The sequence below is a fragment of the Hyperolius riggenbachi genome, chromosome 11 (assembly GCF_040937935.1).
Source record: "Hyperolius riggenbachi isolate aHypRig1 chromosome 11, aHypRig1.pri, whole genome shotgun sequence".
NCBI lineage: Eukaryota > Metazoa > Chordata > Amphibia > Anura > Hyperoliidae > Hyperolius > Hyperolius riggenbachi.
In genome coordinates, this window is record NC_090656.1 from 57,984,899 (window position 1) to 57,999,170 (window position 14,272).

Below are 14,272 nucleotides of genomic sequence, written 5' to 3' on the forward strand. Positions count from 1 at the left end.
ATCCAGATACCTGGGCCAATATCCGGATAGCTCTATGCGGGTATCTGGCCGCATAATCCGGATACCCGCGGATATCCGACGGGTATCTGGATCTGGGTACTGTAACAAGGGAGATGATGTCATTGAGCCAATCAGAGGCCTCCCAGCCAATCAGAGGGCTCCCAGCAGAAGCCCTAGTAACCAATCACAGAGGAGAACTCTGGCCAGCCCCACCTGATCTCATTGTGCCAATCAGAGGCCTCCCAGCCTAAGCCCTGGCACCCAATCACAGAAGGGAACCCTGGCCAGCCCCCCTGTGTAATAAGGAGGGCTGGCATGATGATACAGATCGTCTTTGCTTGTGTGACTTAGAGATGCGAAGTTCGGATCTTTTCAATGATCCGGATGATTCGAATCGGATCATTGAAAAGATCCGGATCTTTGATCCGAATCTCGGATCATTTTACAAGGGAAGCATTCGGCGGTGAAATGACTAGCAGGACAGGAGAAGGGGAGGGGGTGGACACACAGAAAAGGGGAGAAGATGGACAGAGGGCAGGGAGTGGACAGAGAAGGGAGGAGGGACGAGCAGAGAGCAGAAATGTTTGTTTGCACATAATACCCACCTGCTGCAATCATTATGCTTTACATGTCTTTCACCTATAAGTTCATCTGTATACTCCCAACTCCCAAAGCGTTCCCAGAAGTAAAGTGCAGCTGTTTAGAGCAGTGCATGAGGATAATATTGCACAGCAATTACAGTGCCTGCCCTGTACTAGCCCAGCATGCTGCCTGTAATGAGCTGTGCCAAAAGTTTCCAATGTGTTCACTGTGCACAACTACGGAACAGACAGCCTGTAATGAGCAGCACATTTCAGCCAGTATGTGTGCTCTACACATATCTGGCAGTGGCACCGATGTCCCCTCTCTCTCATCTACCTGTGGCTGTGCAAGGCTGCCTCCCCTTCAACAGAGCGATCCATCTCTGCTCTGCTTCCAGGACCCCGGTGCCCACTGAGAGGGGGCGTGTCGCTCCTGGCCCCGCCCCCTTTGCGATCCGAATCACTCATTTTGTTGGTTGGGATGATTCGACTCACAAAATAGATTCGGATCAAAGATCCAAATCGTTCATGATCCGGACAACACTAGTGTGACTGGCTGGCTGGTCACTGACAGACTTGCTTCAGTGCTGTTGGCTTAGCAAGTGCTGCCTGTATACAGTGATAAACCTAAAGCTTTGAGTGCTAAACACCTTCACTACACTATTGTTCTATTGTTTTTTTTTTTAGCTAGCTAGTTGTAAAGAAACGCGGAAGAGCCGCCGCTATAAGTCAGCGGGAGGCGTCTCTTTCCATGCATGGCATGGCGGAACGCGCCTGTTACAAACAATCTGACCCAGCGCGGGGAGGCCGCCGCCGGTGCTGAGGGCGGTGCGACCAACCCCGCGCCCGGGTCAGCAAGCACATTACAAGACAGTACTGGTGTGGCTGGGACTGATAGTCCACCAAGATTCAGGGTGACGTGCGTGCGCGCAGAGAGGCAGAACTTATATGGCAGTCAGAAAATGGTCAGCTGACAATCCTGCGTCATTTCATTGGTCCAGCACTTAGGGAGGGGCTGGTGAATGGTTTTGTATATATACTGCTGGCTGTTCAGTTGCTGGTTGTCTGGCGTTGCGATCACTATGTGGTAGTACTCAGACCTGAGTCAGATCCTAAAGTGTGCCGGGACCAGCTGGAGCTGTAATCCTACACTTAGCTAGATTCTGTTGATAGTCTAAAGTACTAGTTTGATTGTGATTATCTGTTATGACCTTCTTGCTTGTCTGACCACTCTTCTGAACTTTGATCCTGTACCTTGCTATTCTGATACTCTGTTGCCGGACCCCGGCTCGCCCTGAGATTCCGCTTCTGCCTCCTGATTCTGTACCCCGATATTTCTGATACTCTGTTGCCGAACCCTGCTTGTTTATTAGACCCCGCATCTGCCTTCTGAATCTGTACTGTATCTGTCTGTGTGGTTACGACCTGGTTTGTCAGTTCCCTATCCTGGTAGTGACACTCCCTCCTGAGTGTCACTCTCGGGTTGTCCTTCCTACTCTCAGCCTGTCTCCTCCCCCCGGGAGAGTGCAGGTCTTTGGAAGGAATTTGTGCAGTACTCCTTACTGCTCTGAGGCCTAGTCCTCTAAGTATTACGGTTGCACCAAACACTCCTACTCTACTCAGGTGTCCAGAGGTTAGCTTCTATATCTGATTATCGGTGATACTGCAGATCATCAATAATCTGGTATATATCTGTATTCCCAGTGATACTGCAGATCACCGGTAATCAGATCCTCTCTGTGTTACACTAGTGTAATTGTTTGATTTCATTCACTCAGTTAGGTCCTGTCTGTGTCTGTGTGTGCTGTACAGGCCAGCAGGACAGTATAGGTTAGGGAATAGGATCACTGTGTTATTGTATTGTATTATATAGTTAGTTAGTACTGCAGTTAGTTGTTAGAGAGAGTAGTACTGTGTTAGCTTACTACAGATTACTGCAGTGCTGCTGTGCTGAGCATTGTCAGTGTGACAGACAGATAGTGTGCACTGTCTGTCCTCTACTCTGCGGTCTGTCACTCCGTGCTGATTTGATTTAAAGTCCAACCCCGATTTCATTAAAGTGAAAGTACCCCACTTCATCTGGTGACATCATCACGTATAAGTTGTACTATGTCTGCTGGCACCGGCAGCCAGGGGAGGGGCAGCAAGTTCAAGAGGACAGGGAGCAACATTACGGCCACCCTCAGAAGGTCTGCCGTGTCAGTGTCGACCCCAGCAAGCAGCCTACCCTCAGTCAGCGAGCTTTTCGCTCCAGGCGCCACGATTGAACTCAAGGCTGTTAGCCGCAAGGAGTTTGAGGAGGATGTTCTGGGTTTTGAGGTGGGGGGGTATGATGTTGATGATGGGATGAAGGACCATGACTACCATCCACAGGATGGGGATGTCAGCTCTGACTCTGAGGAGGAGGATGCGCATTGCAGACAGTGGCCGTGGAATGCGGGACCCACCACATCCTTCTGCCGCTACCACCAGCCGCGCCACTCAACCCCCAACCGCCACAGGGAGAAAAGCCGCAGCATCCCATTCAGGCCGCAGGGGAATCTTCACCTTCCCAATCGGGCGATTTTTCACTCTGCCCTCATTGGACAGCAAGTTTGCCATATGCAATGTGTGCAAACTACAGATGAGCAGAGGTTGTGACCCCTACAAGTATGGCACCTCCAGCTTGATCACCCATCTGGCCGAAAAACATGTTGTTGAGCATGAGGAGTTCAAGAGGCTGAAGCAAGCTGGCGCTGGCTCCCACCGCCACGGTGCCACAGGCCACTGCTGCTGATACCACCACCTATATTCAACCCAAAACACAATTGCGGTGTCATTTTTTGGAGGTGTCTGGGCTGAAAACTATCATGTCCCAGTTGTGCGATTGGACTTTGGACACAATGTGGGCTGCACGACCGCTGTCTGGAACCTAGTCCTGATGTTAATTGACAGCTTTTTTTTTTTTTTCATTTTATGTCAACCAAATAATAAATTAGTGTTTCCCTTTAAAAAAAAAACATGATGCTACATGCATCATTTACCCTAAAACCCCTTTTTAAAGCTATTTAAAGGGCACTTCCGGTTTTTCTATCCAGATACCCGAATAGGTCGGGTACCCGCGGGTAATTTGGTCGGATACCCGAATTAACTCGGGTATCCGCAAGGTCGGATCCGGGTACCCGAATCGGATCCAGATATCTGGGTACCCGGATCCGGGCGGGTATTAAAAAGTACTACGCGAACAACCCTGTTGCAGAGCCTAAAAAAAAATCTTCAAATTTGAGCAAGAAACGTATTCTTCAGATTGAGTGAGTCATTTATACTATCCCAGGAAAAAAAACACATATATAAGCAGGGCTGTGGAGTCGGAGACGGGGCAATTTTGGGTGCCTGGAATCGGAGTCGGGAAAAAATGCACCGACGCCTAAAGAATTTAAACTGTGATTAAAATAGAAAATATGATAAAATGTTCTATTTCTCAGATAATAGTCATCATAAATAATTTATACATACAGTAATAGCTGTGCTTAGTCCACAAAAATTAAATAAACCAAAATGAGTTACTTGTGCTGCTTCAATAAAGCAGTCCCCGTATTTTTAAAGTCAGATATACACATCTGATTGTGACTGTATATATGATGTGTACACAGGAATCTCTTATATATGTTACGGCCTGAACCCGAAGTTTGGCCACTTCGGGTTCTGGCCGGCCAATGTGAGAAATGGAATGATTCCTGTAACATTAATGTATCTTCTGGCCGTCTCGCTGCAGCCAAATTTATCACAACTTGGTTAATAAAGCCGGCGGCAATGTAACAGATGAAGCCGCCGGCTTTTGCTCTGCCTCTCTCCCCCCCCCCCCCCCCCCTCCCTGCCTCTCTCTCTCTTGGCGGAGACATGCGTGTCCCCCCCAGAGTCGTTTTATGCGCATCCCCGCTCATACGCACGGATCGATTGCCGCTCGTCCCCGTCGGCACCTCCTTATCACCGCTCGATTCCCTGCCATTGTCCGCCGCCGGGGATCGAGCGGGCGCGGGTCAAGCGGCATGATCGGGACAGCTGAATATTATCAGCTGGCCGGATCAGCTGTTCGATACACGGTGCAGAAACGTACCGTGTATCCCCAGCATTAGATAAGATTTATTACAGCAGACACATGTAGGCTGGATCCATACTATAAACGCTTTTTCTGTTTGCTTGCTGAGCGCTTTTTAAAAATCACTCCCATTCACTTTCATTAAAATCGCGGTAAAAATTGCTGCGATCGCGCAAATTGCATATGCGGTGATTTTTTTTTTTTTTTTTTTTTACCGTGATTTTAATGAAAGTGAATGGAAGTGATTTTTAAAAAGCGTTCAGAAAAGCGCTTGTGGATCCAGCCTTATAAACCAAATTTTATTTATTTATTTATTTTTTGTCAGTAAAAAACAGCATCAGCCCCAAACCGAGCAGAAACACACTAAAATGTTCAGACGCATCTATGAATATATTGGAATGCTTGCAGTGCAGAGTCAGGATGTAGACTACATAATAAACACAGAACGGTGGGTAATAGGAATTTCATTGTATGGCTGTCAGTCCCTCTTTACAGTGCACCTGAGGCAGTATTAACAAAGAAAAGAAAATGAGGTACTTCTAAGGCTTCCCACGTCCTCTTGGACCCCCAGGACATATTTAGCAAGAACTTGTTGGATATGTTACATGGTTGCACTCTGCTTCTTGCTCACAGCCACGCCTGTGCAGCAAGGTGCTGTGCAGGCTCAGTACTACTGCACAGGTGTGACCGTGTAGACACTGTTGCAGCCCAGCGTTCTTCAAGAGGGTCCTGGGCAGTGGCGGTGGTCTGGAGAAGAATGTTTGACCCTCCAGAGGATCCAGAGGCTTCTCTCTTCTTAGGGCCTGTTTCCACTACACGCAGATTCTGCATGCAGAAAACTGACTCCAATGAATGCCTATGGGCCTGTTTCCACTGAACGCAATTTTTCTGATGCAGATTTCCCATAGGTATTCATTGGAGTCAGTTTTCTGCATGCAGAATCTGCGTGTAGTGGAAACAGGCCCTTACTGCCCTTTTCTGCTAGGTAACAACGCAATCGCATTTCCACCACCGCAATTTCGCCACTATCCTTCGGGCGTTCGGCATGCACTGCGTTTGGACATGCGATTTCCGACAGGAGAAAAAAAAACCTGATGGGAATCGTGGGTAAAATCGCATACTGGTGCAATTGCTATGTACAGTAATTTTCCTGCTCTCTTATACTGTACAAATTAGTAGCAGCGCAAACGCACTAGAAATGCAGCAGGCTGGTGATTGCTATTCAGAAAAAAAAACAGCATTAGTGGAAAAAACAGCACCGCGAGTTACATGTTAATGTGGTAGTGATCTGCACAATGCAAGTGATACCATTTTCGGATTGGAACGCACCTAGTGGAAAAGGACTCTTAGGTATCAGTATGTTTCATTGACCTCTTGGGTTCCCTTTTAAAGTGGGCCTAAACTCCGTTGGAGGTTTTTTTATTTTTTTTTATTTGTTTTGTCCCATCACTTTGTCGTGCTACCGGACTTCAGAAAAGCACAATTACTTGTACTGCCCCTTCCACCACTTCTTATGCTGTAGGAACGACCCCAATGAATTTTTACATACATCTCATGTCAATCAAATCCATTTTCTCCTGCTTGGTTAATAATTTGTGTTGCCTTACAGTGCACCCCCTGTGGAAAGAACCCATAGATATTCCAGGAGGGTCCCGTCAGTCTCCTATCAATATCCGCGTGATGGACAGCGTCTTCCACCCTCAGCTCACACCCATCAACACCCAGTATGACCCCAACACCTGTCTCCACATCTGGAACAACGGCTACTCCTTCCTGGTGGAGTACGACGACTCCACCAACAAGTCAGGTAAGACGGAGTTACGTGGGAAAGTCATAAGCTATAGTATTTCAGCAGTTGTTGGTCAGATTGATTTTGCTTGAAAATGTAGATGTCTACGAATTGACATGATTCCCCACAATGGACATTAATTTCTGATCATACCTGTATCTGTTCAGTAGACTGATCAGTCGTACCCTCGCTATATGATCCCCAGTAAAAAGGGACCAACAGCGTAAAGAAATGTATTTCCCTGTATGACCTAGTACTATTTTCACTGTGATTAAGCTACTTCCTAATGTGCAATACAGGGCCACTATCATCAAAAAATGTAAAATTTAAATTACATGTCTACAAAAAGTACATTTATCACACATTTAAAATGCACCATAAATTACTTTTTCTTCTATGTTCCAATCAGCCGAAAGAATAATTGGTTGCAGCTTACCTTCCCTGCAGGAGCTGTACACTAGCAGGTGCAGAAATAGAGCGACCAAGATTGCCTTTGATACTTAGCCGGCCAGCTTAGGCCTTCATCGGTGAGATACTGGTCAGACACAATGAAAACTTCCAGGCAAAGCAACAGGTTCTCCCCTCAGGCAATAGCTATGTTTACTGCAGAACCATGGTAATTCTGACACTGCTAGTACATTAAAAAAATTATTGGAATTATTATTATTATTTTAATACCTATACTGTCTTTCATCTGTAATTATCTGCCCTTGTAGCATATTGTCTGTGTCTAATAAGCAGCTGCCAAGTTAAATTCCTTGTAAGTACAAGCTTATTTGGCTAAATTAAAAATTATTCTGATTAAAACTAATTTGGTTCAAGATCCAAATGATCCTCTGTGGGAATGTGATGTTTTTGTCAGTTACAAAACTACAAAGAGGCAGCCATAGACAAATATGGCAGCCAGTGACACTGGCAGTCTCCCTCCCTCCCTGTCAAATCACTTCTCTTTTTAGATGAATGGGGGTGACTAGGCCACACTGTGCTGCCCTTGTTGGTATTCCAGCAGCAGAGGAATATGTGCATCAAACACCAAGTTAAAACCTGATATATCTGGCATTGCAAATTTGGCCTAGTTGGCTTAATCACAACTACGGTGGACTAGAGGATGCAGTGGAAAGCCTCATTGGGATCCGGAGGCTTCCCTTTTCTTATGGAAGTATGTAATTTTGTACCCCAGCTTCGACTAGAGTACACTTTAAAGAGAACCTGAGGTGGGTTTGCCAAATCATATTAGGATGCAGAGGCAAGTTGTGTATACAACGACCAGCCTCTGTGTCCTTTCATTGTTCCTCCAGCCCCCCATCCCCCTTGGGCTCTGGTGTCGTTCCCCCCCCCCCCCCCCCCCACCAATAAAAAAAGCGCCAGGCTAGCGACACGAAGATTGTCACTAGCCTGCTATTTACCTCAGGCTGCCGCTCCCCCGCCTCCTGTATAGCGCGACTCCCCGCCTTTGTCCTTTCCCTCCCCGCCTCTGTAAACTTCCTCCAATCGGCTTACAGGGGCGGGGAGGAAAGGGACACAGGCAGGGAGCCGCACTATACAGGAGGCGGGGGAGTGGTGGTGAGTGGCAGCCTGAGGTAAATAGCAGGCTAGCGACAATTTGCGTATCGCTAGCCTGTCGCTTTTTTTTTTTCTTTTATTGGGGGACAACAGAAAACCTGCGGGGGGGGGATGGAGGAACAATGAAAGGACACAGAGGCTGGTCATTGTATACACAACTTGCCTCTGCGTCCTAATATGATTTGTCAAACCCACCTCAAGTTCTCTTCAAGGCAGCACTGAAGAAAGAAAATGGAATACTGCTCAAGTTTTTGTAAGCGTTATACTTTTAAAGTGAACTCTACTTTACTTGAGAATTAAGCATTATCTTCAGTTTACAAGTTCTTTACTTAGATTGTTAAAACTCAAACGTTTAGCTCCTCCTCACTGTTAATACCAGATTTTTTTTTTCAGGACTTGTGGGTTCAGATCTTGCTGCTAGTCGTTTACTTGGTGCAGGTGTGACAAATAAGCAACAATTCTTCCTGCTTTGTGCAGATAATTACTCCTGCAGGAAGTTGAGCATACCTGGGCTGTCTGTACTGAAAAATAATGTTAGATTCCAGCCTACAAAAGGAATACAACTTGGGCTCACAGTCAGTTTGTATATACGTAGGCGGCTGCTACAAATAAAAATAAAAAAAATCGCCGTGCCTGCGCTATAAGCTGGAGCTTATCATGCACAAGCAGCTAATATGCAAGTGTGGCTGCAGCAGAGCTGTGCTCGTTCCAGAAGAGGAGTGGGGCCACAATCAGATGGAGGGGCCTTCCAGCTGATTGTAGCCCCACCCCTCTTCTGGCAAGAGAATGGCTGTGCTGCATCCACACTATGAATGGCAACGTGGGACCAGAGGACCCAGCGGAAATCCTCATTAGGATCCAGAGGCCTCTTCTTAGGCAAGTATTTGTTTTTGAACCCGAGCTTTAACTCAGGTTTGCTTTAAAGGGAACTTGAAGTGAGAGGGATATGGAAGCTGCCATATTTATTTCCTTTTTAAACAGTAAGAGTTGCCTGGCACTAGTTCAGGTCTATTTGGCTACAGAAGTATATGAATCACACACCATAAACAAGCATGCAGCTAATCTTATCACGGTTTTTGTCAGAAACCTCTGAGCTGCATGCTTGTTCATGGGCTATGGCTAAAAGTATAAATAGCAGATGATCAACAGGACAACCAGGCAATGTGCATTGTTTAAAAGGAATTAAATATGTCAGCCTCTATATCCCCCGTCCTGTTTATTGAACTTTTTGTCCTTATCGAGCTTGCCAGATAAACCAGCAGGGAGATCAACAGACTATTACAATTGGATTTCTAATGTTACTGAAACGTGACAAAATCCCTTGAAAACCTAGGAGAGAGTAGCAGTCGCTTCCTTGTTGTGCCTCCCAGTACAGCTTTGCCTTTTGTCTTGTTCTGGCTTGCAGCTCTGTCTCAGTTTCCACCCCTAATCACAGCTCTGTATTCCTTTGTCCTTCTAACAATCTGCGGGTCCGAATAGCCTCTGGATCTCCTCCAGCACTTGTCTGCTTCAATCTGTAATGACCCACCTTCCTGTGGCCAGCACCCAGGAGGCGATATCTCAAGGTGGTTTTAGTTTAAATGGAATGCACAGTACGAGTTGTAATCTTACTAAATTTCATCTAAAATTAAGTGTGTGTGTGTGTGTGTGTGTGTGTGTGTGTGTGTGTGTGTCAATGAGAATAGTTTATGTGACACTGTATTGAACCTGAAGAAGCAGGCTTGGATCAGCGAAATGTGTTTTAGTGTTTTGTTAAGCAGGTAGAAAAAAACTGTAAAAATAATACCTTTTAATGGCTAACTGATAAAGTGAAATAATGCAAGCTTTCTGGGATCTAGTTACCTTCTTCAGGCATATTTCCAGATGTAAGCTAAAGTAAAACACTGATGTAGGTAAATAGTAAACACAAAGATGACAGTTGTGCTGGTTACTGTTTAGCAGTTAGATGTCAGGTGATCAGCAGGCTGGAGCCAGTGAGCTCATGCAAGCACACATGAAGCCAAGTCAATCATGTTACATAAGGAGTGATGAATCCCATTCCTCAATTTAAACCCTCTGTTAATGTCCTAAAGCAGATCCGAGATGAAAAACTAACTATAACAAGTAACTTGTCTATATATCTTATCTAAAGTTTTTAGATGGTTTACACAGCAAAGCTAGCTGCAAACAGCTTTAATAGAATATGAGTATTTATTCCTGTGATACAATGACAGCAGCCATGTTGTTTGTAAACATTACATAGAGGCAGGCTAATCTGTATCATGAGCCATCAGCCTAATTCCCTCTCCTCCTCCCCTCTGCCTCTGAAATCAATGACTAGTAACACCTCCCCCTCCTCCTGCCCAGACTGAGCTCCCATGAGCCCTTGCTACTGCCAAGGCTCTCTGAACCTTTGGGCGTGGCTTATTTAGTTTATAGGGAATTAGAGTATTAAAACAAAAAACAAAAAGTATTTGGCTTGAGGAATGCCCTATAAACAATAGGAAAGGAACACAATTATGCAGTGAGTAAAAGTTCACCTCGGATCCACTTTAAACCTCTTCATAAATTTGTACTCAAAAATCTTTCTTGCCTGTTCATTTTTGAAGTTGCCCTTAAAGGGAAGGTCCAAGCAAAAAAAAAAAATGAGTTTCACTTACCTGGGGCTTCTACCAGCCCCATGTAGCCATCCTGTGCCCTTGTAGTCACTCACTGCTGCTCCAGTCCCCCGCTGGCAGCTTTCTGACCTTGGAGGTCAGGGCCACATTGCATACATTTTTACGCATTCCAGCTAGTGCAAAGACAAAAATGTACGCGTTGCACCACTAACGCGTAAAAATGCATGTGTTAATGTTCCTGCACTAGCGGGAATGTGTAAAAATGTACGCAATTCGGCCCTGACCTCCGAGGTCAGAAAGCTTGGACCTTGGACCTTCCCTTTAAGAATAAGTTCTTTGCGATCTTGCATGCTGTGTCCTGGTTCAGAGAAGTGTTGGCCAACCGGTGTGTCCATTTTACCCTCATTAATTTTAAAGTGGTGATGGTTCATTCTTATGCGCAGTTTTTGTCCTGTTGCTCCAATATAGATTTCTCTTGAGGGGCATTTCATGCAGCGTATCATGTATACAACATTGGATGACTCACAGGAAAATTCGTCTTGTATTTGATGATATTTCTGTGAGTTTGGTATTTGTATTTGGCTTGTGCACAAGATATAAGGGCAGGTCTCACACCTTGTTGTTGCAGGGTAATGTGCCTGGAGTTTCTGGTGTAGATAACGCACTTCTGATAATCATTTGTCTCAAATTGGGAGATTGTCTGAAAGCAAGCAGTGGCGTATCAGGAAAAACTTCCTTCAGGCGTTTGTCCTTGTGGAGTATCGGTTGCAGGGCTTTCGATATCTTCCTCAGCATCTTTAATCTTGGATTGTAGGTCACCACTATTGGGACTTGTTGTTTTCAGTTAAAGTGTTTTGTTAAAGAACCCATTTACCTAATATTAGTGGTGGGCTTATTCAGGTAAGCCCTGTTTTCTCTTCTCTTAAACATGGTTGAAATCAACTGATCTTCATTTTAAGGCACCTCTACCATCCCAGTATCTCTCTCCCCCCACGTCCTCTCGGGAGGGCATTGTGTTTAGAGTTCCTTTGAACACCTAACAAATTTTTCAAGAGATCAACCCATCTTTCCACAGAAGATAAGTCTTGAGTGAGGATGAGTTCTTCTCACCTGCTCCACTCTGTGGTTGCTTGTTTTGCAACCTACATTTGTGAGTGATTTTCTTTTGCTTAATACATATACTTGGTGCAGCGAATTAATACACTACAAGGGGCTCCGTCGGGACCACGCTAGATGTCTCTCTCTACATGTTAAACAGAAGAGGCTGTATGGCAGCCATACAGCTTCTTTTTAACATGCACTGTCTGTCATGATAGATATTTTGTCATTTGAAAAAATACACCAGGGGCAAGGGCTAGATCGCCATTCTTGAGTGCTAGGGGGCTTAACTAGCGAAGTTGAGCACAATTTTTGCTGGTTGCCGTTAGGTACACTATGCCTGCGACATTTTCTCACATAAAACATTTCCATAGGAAATAACCCATATACCGTGTGCAGTTAGCATGTCCCTTTTAGTGTTGCCAACTCATCCCTTTAATTACTGACACATATGAATTATACAGGTTTTGTGGCTAGGTAGATGCAGTTAAGGCACTGATTATGTGTAAGTAGCCCCAGAACCTGTATAACTTAGATGTGTCAGTAATTAAAGGAATGAGTTGGTAAGACTGGTCCCTTTCCATATGTAGGCATAGTGCTACTGGGCCAGTGGCAGCTGCTTATCAGTGGCTGTTACTGCTACTGGCACAGTGGCGTCTGATAATTAGTGGCTGTTACGCCTGCTGGCACAGTGGCAGCTGCTAATCAGTGGCTGTTACTGCTGCTGGCACAGTGGCGTCTGATAATTAGTGGCTGTTACGCCTGCTGGCATAGTGCATGTCCTCCTTGAATGGCACACCTGGATTGCAAGTGGTCCTTCGTGCATGGTCCAGTCTGTACGGCTCTACAGACTATAATCTTCAATATGATAAGATGACCAGCGCTGAAGATTTTCAATGGGTTGTTTATTCACAAATAGTGGGAATATCCAGTCATCATCCAGCATTACAAGGTAGGATGTAAGTATTGCTCTTCAATAATTATAGCTCTTATGCTAGGAATACACGGTACGTTTTTGTATCGTGTTATCGAGCCGCTGATGGTTCAATTTATAAAATCCGACGTGTCCGATCACCCGCCTGCTCGATTCCGCGAGTCGGACAATGGAAGAAAACGAGCAGAAGATAAGAAGCGCCTGCGGGGACGAGCGGGATTCGATCCAGGCGCCCGCGGGGACGTGGCGGAATCGATCCAGCGGCTCGATTACACGGTACAAAATGTACCGTGTATTCCTAGCATCAGATGCACACAGCTCAGCAGACTACATCTGAGGATCAGTGTGTTCACCGCATGGCTGGGCAGTAGTAAGTACAACAGACAGTCGCCGCTTTGAGCGGAACCCCGCTCTTTGTCAAGTGCAGTGGTATAGAGCCTACCTCATCCCTCAAGCCTTTTATACCATCCCTCCCAGGAATGTAACCAGGTTCAAAAGCGGACCTGATGGAAGACTGGGTAACTGTGGGTGAACTGCTCATAACACGGATATGAGAGAGGGGCAGAGCCCAGACTGCACAGGCAAGACCTACACCCACAATTGCCCAGTTGAACCTGATTGGTTACATTTTTGGGAGGGATGGTATAAAAGGCTTGAGGGATGAGGTAGGCTCCATACCATTGCACTTGACAAAGAGCGGGGAATCCGCTCATAACGGCTGTCCGTTGTGCTTACAACTGCCCAGCCTTGCTGTGAACACACTGATCTTCAGATGTAGTCTGCTGAGCTGTGTGCATCTAAAAGCTGTAATTATTGGAGAGCTATACTTACATCCTACCTTGTAACTTTGGATGATGGCGTGATATGCGCACAATTTGTGACTAAACAACACACTGAAAATCTTCAGTGTTGGTCATCTTATCTGATTGCTGCTGGCACAGTGGCAGCTTCTAATCAGTGGCTGCTACTGCTGCTGGCACAGTGGCAGCTGCTAATCAGTGGCTGTTGCTGCTGGTTCCGTGGCATCTGCTAATCGGTGGCACAGTTTTTGCTGATTGCCATTAGGAACACTATTTTTCTCATATAAACATTTCCACAGAAATAACCCATATACTGTGTGCACTTAGCATGTCCCTTTCAGTATGTAGGCATAGTGCTACTGGCCCAGTGGCAGCTGCTAATCAGTGGCTGTTACTGCTGCTGGCATAGTGGCAGCTGCTAATCGGTGGGTGTTACTGCTACTGGCCCAGTGGCAGCTGCTAATCAGTGGCTGTTCCTGCTGCTGGCATAGTGGTGGCTGCTAATCAGTGGTTACAACTGCTAGAGTAATGGCTGATAACCTACAGGTGAGCAAAGGGGAAGGCGGAGTGGTGATACACAGTGGCCACTGCATGCGGCAACACAGCTATGGCCTGCAGACCAGTTGGAATTAACTTTAGCGAGCTTTGGGGTCCACCAGAAAAGGCTTGATGGACCGCATTTGGCCCCCAGGCCAGACTCTGGACATGCCTGTGCTAGAGGATTGTGCTGGATACATATTTGTTTGCAAACCATTGATTATCATATTTTTGCACACAAAAAAAAATATGCATTCTTCTGTGTGTTATTTCAATGCACCAAAGGGTAGTGCCT

At 45.8% G+C, this 14,272-nt stretch overlaps 1 protein-coding gene across 3 annotated transcripts in view; it reads left to right on the forward strand.

Moving 5' to 3' along the window:
* CA5A (carbonic anhydrase 5A) overlaps positions 1 to 14,272 on the forward strand; it is a 91,314-nt gene that overhangs the window by 41,031 nt on the left and 36,011 nt on the right. For all 3 annotated transcript variants that reach the window (XM_068260654.1, XM_068260653.1, XM_068260655.1), the window contains exon 2: positions 6,269 to 6,466. In XM_068260654.1, coding sequence (XP_068116755.1) covers positions 6,269 to 6,466 — 198 coding nt within the window. The remainder of the gene's footprint in view (positions 1 to 6,268; positions 6,467 to 14,272) is intronic.